General features: G+C 36.2%; 1 protein-coding gene across 1 annotated transcript in view; it reads left to right on the forward strand.

The window, feature by feature from the left end:
* The window catches only part of LOC140140373 (probable ATP-dependent RNA helicase DDX60), a 65,056-nt gene that overhangs the window by 47,950 nt on the left and 4,753 nt on the right, over positions 1-12,353 (forward strand). The window contains exons 30-38 of the mRNA XM_072162134.1: positions 905-1,039; positions 3,681-3,752; positions 4,605-4,689; positions 5,690-5,845; positions 6,482-6,586; positions 7,241-7,441; positions 8,433-8,537; positions 9,574-9,712; positions 11,527-11,648. Coding sequence (XP_072018235.1) covers positions 905-1,039; positions 3,681-3,752; positions 4,605-4,689; positions 5,690-5,845; positions 6,482-6,586; positions 7,241-7,441; positions 8,433-8,537; positions 9,574-9,712; positions 11,527-11,648 — 1,120 coding nt within the window. The remainder of the gene's footprint in view (positions 1-904; positions 1,040-3,680; positions 3,753-4,604; positions 4,690-5,689; positions 5,846-6,481; positions 6,587-7,240; positions 7,442-8,432; positions 8,538-9,573; positions 9,713-11,526; positions 11,649-12,353) is intronic.

Here is a 12,353-nt window from a genome sequence, read left to right on the forward strand (position 1 = left end):
TGATTCTTGATTTCCCCAGGTGACTTCGCACAATATCCTGTGTCTTTACTTTTTATCCTAAGATTTGCTGGCTGCAATGCCCCCCCCCCCCCTTATATTACTGTGCAAAACTCTCAAGGGGAAAGATGTTCTTCTGTCTTGCTCCCAAAATGACTTATTTTTTTGTCTTTTAAAAGAAAATGTCCACAATGTCAACAAAAATACACCTTTCACAATTTTGTTCTTAAACCAATTCACAGAGCATGGGCTTAGCTAGGTTTTTGACACCTAGCGGACCAGGGGGATCACTAATGTATAAAAGTTGTAAGCATCCGCATAAATTGACTTTTAAAAATGACCCTAAGCTAGGATGTCGAAAATGTGTCAAACTAACCCTAAACAAGGATTTTACTCTCAATAAAAACATGCTAAGCAAGGAATTGGTTTGAAATTTACCCCTAAACAAGGATAAAAATTGCTCAGAAATCACTCTTTTGTGATGCATATAACTTGATAAATATGTCACCACTAATGTCCGTGAATTAATTTTGGGTAATTTTAAAAACTACCCTAAGGGAGGATCGTCCTTAAAAAAAACCACCCCTTCTTTTAGTAATATGAGTGTTTTGAGACCCTAATCGCGGATCCTTGTTTTGCTTTTCAAAACCACCCTAAATCTGTGTTTTCCTTAACGTGGATGCTTTCAAGTTTCATATATGAGTGCCCCCCAGGCTAGCGGACCAGGGCAAGGATATTGAATGACACTCCATTTTTTGAACATGGAATTGTGCACGGATTGTGCAAATATTTGCACCAAATTTTATTACTAATGTGGTTATAATCAAGATGAATTTTAACCTTTTATAATGACTATTGATTAAATGCGCGCAGAGCACACAGACATTTTGACTTTAACGGCTTACAGGGGCACTGAATCAGTCGATTTAAGTGATAAACTGAGAGACGAGTTCAAGCACTCAGAAGAAGGGAAAACTACACAGAAAATGATGGCAAGATACGACAAGACAATGAAGAAGAGGATCAAAGATGCAGAAACTGAGTATGTCTTGTGTTTTTTGCTCAATTTTGAGGACTAATTGTTCAAGAAAGGGGGTCATTCAGTGTATAGGCTACTGAAAAAAACGGGGTCATGGGGTGTAGGATTTGCCAAAAATACCAGGGTCTTTTCATGGGCACATGACGTATGTCAATATATGGGAGTGCCCCCCCAGACTATTTCCCCTTCCAGATGCTGGCATGTACATGTACAGAACTTCATAAATGGAGGGAGATGATAGGCTCTTGGTTTCCCCAACTGACTTCACACAATATCCTGTATCCTTACTTTTTATCCTAAGATTTGCTGGCTGCAATGCCCCCTCCCCCTTATATACTGTGCAAAACTCTCAAGGGGAAAGATGTTCTGCTGTCTTGCTCCCAATGTGACTTATTTTTTGTCTTTTAAAAGATAATGTCCACAATGCCAACAAAAATACACCTTTCAGAAAAATTTTGGTGAATTTTGTTCTTAAACCAATTCTCAAAGCATGGGACTTAACTTGGTTTTTGACACCTAGCAGACCAGGGCAAGGATATTGAAGGATCAAAACCACTAAAAACGAGCAATTCGGCGAAAATCCTGTCGCAACCATTCAACTTAATATATTGTACCAATGTGGATTGTTATATAAATAAATGATCATGGAATATCTTAACCACATAACAGGCTATAATATCTGAAAATTTGATCATTCAAATCGTATTATTTTGGAAGTAGCGATGTTTCGAAGTTAGCTGAGCGGTCAAAACTCCTATGTCGCAAATCACGAAGTTCATATCTTAAAAGGAACGCAATGAATATGTGACCATCCTCCACAACTGAGCCCGGATGTCGCCAGTGCCACTATTGAGATATGCTCCATTGAACTTAACAATAAACAATAGGAAACAAAGGTTTTATTGACTGTTTTATTGATTTTTCACTACTTAAATGCCAAGTACTATAGACATGATATACATCATTTTAAAGCTAATTTCAAGCAGAATATTTTGGTTGAATATCTCAAAAATGATGATTGGCGACTTCAGGGCTCAGTTGTGCTGGATGGTCACATATGCCTTGAAATAGTATTAAAATGTAATTTATAGTGTATTCCTACAAGGAAAAAAAGGAAACAACCATCCCTAAATTGTAAAAGATGATTTATTTACAATTGAAATTTGTCGCAGTAGTCTGTGTAACCTATGTTACATTGACATGTTATCTAACCCTTAATTACCTTTTTATCAATTTAGGTATCATGTTTTGCCTTTATAATGCCAAATTAATAATGTGGAAATTAAATTTATCGATGAAAACGTAATGTGGGTATCCGTTTTAGAGAAAAGCAAGACAAAGTACCATTATCTATGACCGTATGGTTAAGGAAAGTAACCTATGTTGCCATTTATCTGAAAATCAAACAATAGAATATACACCTGGTAGGTAATAAACATTAGCACGTGATACCCTGATAAAAGTGAAATAATTTTGTTGCACTGCTATCATTAACATACGTTACCAGTATTTGTATGATAAGAAAAACACATCAGACCCCGCCTGCATGTCATTTTTAGTCCGTCTAGCACCCCCTCGCACAGCTAGCAATGTATAATATTTTCATTTTTTGAGTTCTATGAGTATGTAAACAATTTGTAACATACGTTACGTAACATACGTTACCATTCTTAACAGTAACACAATGCAATATGAAGAACCATTATGGAAATTATTTGGTGGTATATGTCAAACACATTAAACAAGCAACTTTTTAATTCAATACTAGCATAAGATTCTCTAAAGTACCAGATAATAGTCTAAATTATGTAAGATGGATATTAGATTACTTATTCCACATCTCCTGTATTCAAATTCACACTCACTCCAGGATGCCAATGGTAAGGGTGAAATAAGTCTTTTGGGTTGAAAGAAGCACTGTTCAAACATCCATTTCAAATAGTGAAAACCGACCATTAGTAATGCGCTTCCCTCACTGACAAAAACACTGCTGAGTCTTACAAACCATAGTAACGTAAGTTACAGCAGTAAATTTCGCTAGGTTACTTGTAAGTGCCATAAATAAAAAAGTTCACAATATTACGTGCTCATATTTGTCTGGGTCAGAATTCGAAGTGTTATCTCTGATTTTATATGTGTAAACATGACTAGAATAACATTTTATTTTTCCCATTTTGGGAAGTTCGAATTGCTTGTTTTTAGTGGTTTTGACCCTGAATGGCGCTCCATTTTTTTGACATGGAATTGTGCACGGTGTGCAAATATTTGCACAAAATTGTATTACTAATGTGGTCATAATCAAGATGAATTTTAACCGTTTATAATAACTATTATTTAAATGCGTGCAAAGCACACAGAAAGTTTAACTTTAACAGCTTACAGGGGCACTGAATCAATCGATTTATGTATGACCATACAAAAATTGGTTGATTATACATGTACACCTCTTCCAACACGGTGCCTTGGGCATTTTCCCCCAGGTATGTTTCTTGCTGTCCAAAGTTTGTGGTCAAATGTGCACATAGTGTTTAACAATTTGGAATTTTTACAATAACTTTATTAATTAATCATAGCAATATTTGCACTAACTGCACTAACTGCAGCCTTTATGCACCACATAATTATTGTTTCTTCTGATTTCCAGAGATGGTGTCACTCAGAGCAAAAGAAGGTTGTCCAAAAAGAATGAAGAAACTTTGCTACTAGTAACAGAAAGGTAATTTTTTTTGTTTGAAAGTTATTGTACTTAGTTCTCTGAGTTGATAGGATAAACAACTTTTAATCTTTCCCAAGAGCAGCCAGCGCACATAAACGTTAAAAAAACCAACCAGTGCATCTGCCGGATTCAAAGACCTTTGTAACCTTAAACCTATAGATTTATATCTTTCGCTCTTCTCCAGCATACTTATGTGGCTCAGTGGGCTAGAGGATTGTGCTAGTACTATGAAGGTTGCCGGTACAAGTCTGGGCAGATGCACTGGGGTTGTTTTTGGTGGGTGGTTCAACATTTATGTGTGCTAATTGCTCTGGGGAAAGATTAAAATTTGTTCAACATGTTTGTTTGTTATATTTATTTATTTATTCTTTCTTTCTTTCTTTTGTTATATTTATTTATTCTTTCTCTTCTCTTCTTCTCTTCTCTTCTCTTCTCTTCTCTTCTCTTCTCTTCTCTTCTCTTCTCTTCTCTTCTCTTCTCTTCTCTTCTTTCCTTTCTTCTTTCTTTTTTCTTTTCTTTTCTTTTTTTTTTTTTCTTTCTTTCTTCATTTCTTTCTTTCTCTTTCTTTTTTTTACTTTCTTTCTTTTATTTATCGATCTCTTCTCTTCTCTCCTCTCTATGCCTCTCTCCTCTCCTCTCCTCTCCTCTCCTCTCCTCTCCCTCCCTCCCTCCCTCCCTCCCTCCCCTCCTCCTCTCCTCTCCTCTCTCCTCTCCTCTCCTCTCCTCTCCTCTTCCTTTTCTCTCCTCTTCCTTTCTCTCCTCTCCTCTCCATTTCTCTCCTCTCCTCTTCATTTCTCTCCTCTCCTCTTTATCACATGACCTTGTATTTCTCTGTATGTTTTCCTCCATCAGCTTGGGATCTGTTGCAACTAGGGATTTCTTGTCTAACGCGCCACTACCAAATTGCACACTACGAGAGGCAGGAAAGCCAACCGATGTAAATAGAATTCTGTTCTTCAGTTTTGCATGCTAGACATAGACTTCCGCATAAAAAGCTGAGACATTTTCCTAAAATATCAAGAGCAATCTTAAGAACCACAGAGCCAATACTAGGCTTGTTTGTACTCATGTTAATACATTTTCATGCTGATTCCAAAATGCGCATGAAAATGTAAAATTCTGAAATTTTTGAATTAAGAAAAAAATTGGAAATTATGGTCTGCAGTCGACACCCGCGTGGAGAGAGTTAACCTCCTCCCCCCCCCTCCCAGAACAAGTTTCAACATTTTTGTTAATTTTTAAAAACTAGATATATAAAAAAACTAGATATCTAGGACCCGTTTTTTAATTTGTTTAAATTTTGACCAACTTCTTAAAAAATACTTGAAATTTGAGCCAAAATCAGGCTTTTTTATGACTTCTTTGCAAAATTGAGCATTTTTCAACATTTTTTGATGAAAATTGTTAAAGTTGGTCAAAATTCAAAAAAATAAAAAATGGACCCTGGATATTTATATATAATTTTAAAAATAATTTAAAAAAAAATTCTACTGTTTTGTTACGGCGACCAATAAAATTTGGGCAAAAAAACCTGGTTTTTTTAATTTTTTCCTTAACTGAGCATTTTTGCCCAAATTTGACCTCACATCACAGATGGATTCATCAAGTCATTTCCATTCTAAATATGTATACTTTTATATACTTTATAGCAGATTCAACCCATCATGGGATGTTTTTCCAACAAAGTCCAGGCTGCCGGTCAATCATCTGCCAGTCATGGCGTGATATGCATGATCGCCCGGTAGCCTGGATTTGTTTGAAAAAACGTCCAAGGATGGGTTGAATCTGATATAGACCAACAATTTATAAGTTATGAGGCCCAAAGGTTTCCATAATTCCAGGGTTAAGACCACCCTTAAGTCAAGTACAATTACGTTTTTTACGTTTTTCCCTTTAAGTCAGTATAGTGTTTGTTTCTTCGTTTGAATGTTTTTCAGGAAATGGAAAAGATATTGAACAATTTGCCATACTATAGCAGGTCATCAGGTCATCTGAGGTATCTCATAGAACGAGGCGTGGCATATCACCATGCTGGACTCAATGCTAAGCAGAGAAATACTGTGGAGACATTGTTCCGTCTTAAGTATATTAAGGTAACAACAATATTATATAAGGGACTGGTCAAAGTAGCAACAAACAATATAATAAGGGACTGGATAACATTTTTACAAAGGAGGATAGAGGCATATAGTTAAAATTGCATGTTCTTGACCTAAAGGGACACTCAGAGATGTGATGGGGATCATAACCTCTTTTGTTTTTAATAATTCTATGCTGAAAATAAAATATTAAAATAACATAATTTTATGAGTAATTTTGTATATTCCAGTTTCCCATAGACCACTTTTTAATTTATTGTTGGGATCTGAACAATTTTAACCAAAATCGCTCCAGTTCCATAAAAAAAAAATGTTGCCTGATTCGTTTGGGGTACTTGTAAATTTGGAGGTAGGCTAAAAAAAAAAAAAAAAATTGAGGGTGTCCTCCCAAAAGATCTCTGAATGTCCCTTTAAGTTCATTGAAATAATTTGTGTTAATTTCTTATTTCTCAAAATTCTACATTTGAAATTTTGTGTAATGCATGCAGAAAAATGTTCAGATGCCTTTTTATGTTCTTATAATTATGATTTCATTCAAATGTCGGTAGTGTCTATTAAGTGCACCTGACAGTTTTAAAAAAAGCAAATTATCAGGCTTAATGTCATGTTCTTTTTTTTTTTGTATTGAAGGTGGTCACTGCAACTTCCACACTAGCTCTGGGAATCCACATGCCTTGCAAGACTGTGGTGTTTGCCTGTGAAGATCTATGGCTTAAACCTCTGTCATTCAGACAGGCAAGTATTTTCGTTATGATAATTTTAGTTCATAAATAAAAGATAGAAGAACAAAGGATCACTATGAATGAATAACATGACTTGGGAAGACAAAACCAGACATTATAAGGAAAATGGTCAGAAAAGTTATGTATACCATCTGGCTGACAAAACTATACAGGAAAAGACACAATAGATGTTCCAGCTGCCGTTTATTTATGATAATATTCCGGGTCATGCATGTATCTGCTGGGCGCAGCATGTATACATGTACTAGTTGCGCTTCTCATAATGCATGGGACTGGCAAGCGCTTATGTGAATTTATGATGCGAGTGTAAGGATATCGCGTAAATAAATAAATTTTTAATTTATATTGCGCATTTGCCAGAGGAGTCAAAGTGCTGTAATTTTACTGCCACTGGGGAATCGGCAGAATCATCGCATCAACTATGCTGGTTGCAGCCGAACTGTGGCAAACATATCGCAACAACCGCTGCGCTAACTTGCTCTTGTATACTCCTTATCATGATCAGGGATGTGAGAGTTCCTCTTTTCAGCCAAAATGAATACCGGGAATGAATATTTTTTGCCAATGTCTTTGATCTTGTTGGCAATGTTTTCTTTTATATTCCAGTAGAAATTACAATTTTGTATCTTTCTGTTTGTTCATACAGATGTCTGGTCGTTCAGGTCGTCGTGGCTTTGACCTTGTCGGCAATGTTATCTTCTTCTGTGTTCCACCTCAGAAGGTTCAGCATCTTATTACATCTGGTTTGCCTCAGCTGAGAGGTCATTTTCCATTCAGTGTCAGCTTTGTGCTAAGACTCATGGTGCTAACTCACAACTCTAATGATCAGAGAGATGCTCATGAAAAGGTGAGAATTTAAATAATTGTGGTGGCGTAGAAAGTGCTGCAGAAAAGGTACATTTTGCTGCCCCCTTCATCAAAGCCCAAAAAGGTTGACCCAATTTTTTAGATGGTTTGAAAAAGTGGTGAGCAAACAAAAAAAATAAAAAAGGGGGATTTTAGGTGCAGCGCTAGACCTAAAAGCAAAAAAAATTTTAAGAGTTCCATTTGTTTCACAATTTTTTTAACATTTTTCATAATTTTGACACCCTTATATCTTTAATAATTCTTTTTCCTACTCTTTCTTTTTTGCTGCCCTTGTTTTTACCTTGCACCACAACCCCCCCCCCCCCAAATGCGCGCATGTTCTTTGTGTATGTGTGTTCAGGTATGGAAAAAACACAAGCAAAATGTCCTAGGGTTCTGCATAAGGCCTATACAAGGCACCGGAGTTTTGCGCGGTTCGCGCAAAAGCGCACATTTTCGCGCATTTGGGTGTCCAAAGCGCATTTTGGGTTCCATCGAGAATGTTCACGATTTTGACCCATCGATAAGCGTAAAGTTAAAACTTACGATTTCATGCCCCAAATCGGCAGCATTTACAAGAAAATTCATAATATTGGTTCTAACTTCACTTATGTACATCAAAATACAAATAACGATCATTAAACCAAGCATAATGTGGGGAAATTTGCCCTTGCTTTCGACATTTCGATCGACGATTTGTGATGGTCGTATTTTTTCCAGAAACTGGAAATGAACCGGAAGTCGTTCGTAATTGATTGACATGCCATCGTTTTACCGATGTTTTTTCGTGTTTTGCATTGATAACAGGGGATCACGCATTTTAGCACATTTTGACCTATTTTTTGGCGCATTTACAAGCATTTTGAAAAAGTGGCCAGCGATTTTGCCGTTTTAAATCGCTACGAAACTCCGTGCCTAGCCTATACATACAGACTGAAGTATCACAATGAATTATAACATAAAAAAGTTTTATTTTGTTATTTAATTCACAGGTGCTAGCATTACTGAACCACCCATTTGTGTGTCACAATGCAAAAGATATGGAAGAAGTCGTCAAACATTTCTTTCTCTTCAGTGTGAATTACCTTATACATGTGGTAAGAAAAGTTAGTGTACACCTAATAGACCTTTTCATATCGAAGTTTTCCGAAGTGATGACCCAGTTTTTAAAACGGGTCATCATACGCAGTTCTTGGGCGCACACTTTCGCCAGTTGTGCGCTGCATCAATGCACGCAGTTGAGAAGCGTTTATGTGTATTTACGTGTAAAGACGCTCGCGTCCATGTGATTATTTTGCAAACATTTCCGATGCCGATTCACACGATATGAAAAGGTTTATAAGCAACCCCTCTCGTAATTATTACCCTGCTTTCATATTTGCGAGTTATGCATGATTATGAGGGACATTCCCCCAAGTGTTGTAATAGCAGCAGTGGCGGCGGCATGGGGAAATGCCCCCCAGTCAGAGCTCTTGCCTCCCGCAGTTAAAACCCAAAATTACACAAATTTGCACTTTTTGCGTCAATTTTGCACAAAATGGTTGATTTTTTTATCAAGAAGTTAAGGAAAAACAGTTAAGCACAAATTTATCTAGTCAATAATCAGGAAGTTAGGCAAAAAATGTTCACCTATTTATCAAGAAGTTAGGCAAAATTGTTTCACCTATATATTAATCTAGTCATTGATCAAGGAGTTAGGCAAAAAAGTTTCACCCACTAATCTAGTCAGTGATCAGGAAGTTAGGCAAAAAAAGTTTCCCCTATAATCCTAACCTAACCAAATCTCAAAAAAGGCTCAATTCACAAAGCATCTGCAAGCGCAGGTATCCCTCGTGAACAATTATTGCATCATCATACTAATGAGCACAGATAACTGAGATAACTGATAACCGAGATGTCAGAATATTTTGCAAACATGTTTGCCAAAAATATTTTACAATAACATTTTCACAACATTTTTCCATATAATACATTTTTTTAATGTTACCATGACCTTTATTTAACCCGACGTTTAAATGATTTTATAACATTTTCAATAAAACCAAAACATGGTTATAACATGTTTATAATGTTTTATGAACATCTTTGTGTTATTTTACCAAATATTTGATTTTCACTTTGATTTGATTACAGGGCTTGCTAGAGCCGGATGGCACACCCATAGGTCTATCAGGGTTAGCCACCCATCTTCACTACCATGAACCTGCCAATCTAGCTTTTGTTAGCATGCTGCAAGAGGGCGCTTTTCATGATCTATGCAAACGTAGCAAAGGTAGGCTGGTTCTTTTAAGATGATTTTTTTTAAACAAAGAAAAACAATATGATTCAATTTTGCTATTTCCATCCCAATAACCTGAATCAATGCATTATTTGCAGAACTCCACTCATTAAAGGCCCATTCAGCAATTTTCTGAATAAATATTTTGTCTAACTTTGTACCACCAAACAGTCAACAATTATAGGTGGATTTGATCGCAATATATCATGTCTATTGCACGCACAAAACATGTAATAATCTGCTCTGATGTCTTATTTTTGTCTCACCTGAATTAGTTCAGAAAGATACTATGCAGTCGCTATTTCTGTCTTGTGTGTAGGGGTGTGTGTGAATGTGCAAATTTAATTCATAAAATAGATGCCATTCTAAAAGTATCACTATACTAGGGAGCTTAGACTTGTGCAGGTGGGTGACTCGGTGATGTGAAGATATTGAGGTCAAGGGTCATCTTGGGGTTTAACACAAATACTAAAAATGTAATTTTTCCTCTGGAAGCAATAGATCGTTGCCAAGGTTGGTCAAAATATATATTATGGGAAGGGTCATGTCATGATTTGTTGCAAAATTTCAGAAAATGGTTCTGATTGGGCAAATATGTGTACTTTCTGAAAATAAATGGGAAGGTGTGGGTAAAAACAAGAGAGATCGTCCTATTTCTAAGGTAATCTGGAAGTCACATTGTAAATGGCTTCAATTTGACTGAAACTTATGGAAAATACGAGTATGCCTGTTTCATGTTTAACACCTATGATACTAACAAAAGTGCTCCAAAATGAGAAAATCCAAAAAATGGGCTGTTGAATTCTTTTACCAGACAGTTTGTGGCTCATTTGTTACCTGAATAAACTGTCTCAGATTTGATACTTAATTCTGATCAGTAAAATTCACCATTGTGTTTTGTCTTGGTTGCGCCAAGATCCAAAATAATTACAAAGCCTGGATCAGTTACACACCAGATCATAAACCTAAACAGGTTGGGCAGATTACCGAATCTGTAAATATAGGCAGCTTCATTTGAATTTCATACATCCTCTGAGAAATCTTCAACCAGAATCTTCCACTGAAGGAGGATGAGTTTCAAATGGAGCTGCTAATGTGTTCATTCCATTTGAAATTCATACACCCTCTGTGGAAGATATATCCAAAATCTTCAATAGGGTAGTATGGATTTCAACTGGAATACCCCAATGTGCTAATGAACATCATTGATCCAAATGCGAAAGTACAGTGCGCAAAAGAATTAAGGTACCAGTTATGTTCACCCCTGTATATCCTAACCAAAGACAAATATGTAATAATTGGAACCAGCAGCTAATAAACTGCATCTTTTAGCTCAGAATTAAGACCTCATTTGTTAAAATTGTTCAATAAATAAAGACATGATGATCCCAAAACCCAAGGAAAATGCAAATTCAAAAGTTGCAGTTTGCTCCATTGCATGCCCTATTACACAAAATGTTCTCGAACAAGAGAACGAGCACCATGCTTTCCATTGATTAGCTTATTTCAACTAGTGTCATGCTTTCATTGATAAAAGTTTTGATTGTGTTCCTTTCTTAGGTTATAGAATACTGTTTCTGTAATTCTCAACCAATTTCAACAAATAAGGTCTTAAATCAGAGCTAAAGGGTAGAGGCAAATTAGCTGCTTGTTATAATTTTAACATATTTGTCTTTGTTTAGGATATACAGGGATGAATATAACTGGTACCTTAATTCTTTTGCGCACTGTACTACAGGACAAACAAATCTGACTTTTGGCATTATTTTTTTTAATGATTTCATGTTGTTCTCTTAATTTTGATTTAGATGGTACTTTTTCCAAGAGTGTGATGGAGACCTTAGTGTTAGTTCTTGCTCATATGTTTGGTAGGATTCTGGAACCTATGGCTATGGTTAAAACTATTGAGGAAGAGGGAGTCCATTCAAAGGTTTGTTTGATAAACAACAGTATAGACCTTTTTCCTTTGATATCAATTAATCGATATTGGGTCTGAAGAAATAACTTATGCATTTAGACCAAAAATATTGCATGGTAAAGTTTATTTTCTCTTTGGTTCAGTCTATTCTCCCTTTCTGGTGACCAGTGGCGGTGCTACGGGGTGAGTCAAAACTCTTGCCCCCTGTTTCCCCGAAAAAAACCCAAAATTACAAAAATTCCATTTTTGCAGTGATTTTCCCCTGAAATTCACTTTTCCCCTAATGCCCCCGAAAATTTCCTGGCACCGCCACTGCTGGTGACTAAGCCAAAAACCCGAATTTAGCATCTGCACAATGTTTTTTTGGTGTTTTCTATATCTCGTTAGACCTGCAGTTACCTACTGATTCAAAATCTGACGGGTGCCACCATGACACCATTCGGCATTTTGAATTAAATTACCGCATAGGGTCAGTGGTCACCCATACAGCGGTCGAAAATTGAAAGTGTTCAAATATCTCTTCAAGAATATATCAAATTTTTCATTTATGCCCAAGGATCACAAGTATGTATTTTTTTCTCAATATGACCTATGGTTATGTGCCACAATAGATCAAGGGTGAATACCAATTTGTACAAGGGTCAAAAATTAAAGTTACTGCGATTTTCTACAATAATGGACGTATTTTCCTATTTAAGGGTATACCAGGTATTGTTG

This window comes from Amphiura filiformis, chromosome 19, assembly GCF_039555335.1.
Source record: "Amphiura filiformis chromosome 19, Afil_fr2py, whole genome shotgun sequence".
Taxonomy (NCBI): domain Eukaryota; kingdom Metazoa; phylum Echinodermata; class Ophiuroidea; order Amphilepidida; family Amphiuridae; genus Amphiura; species Amphiura filiformis.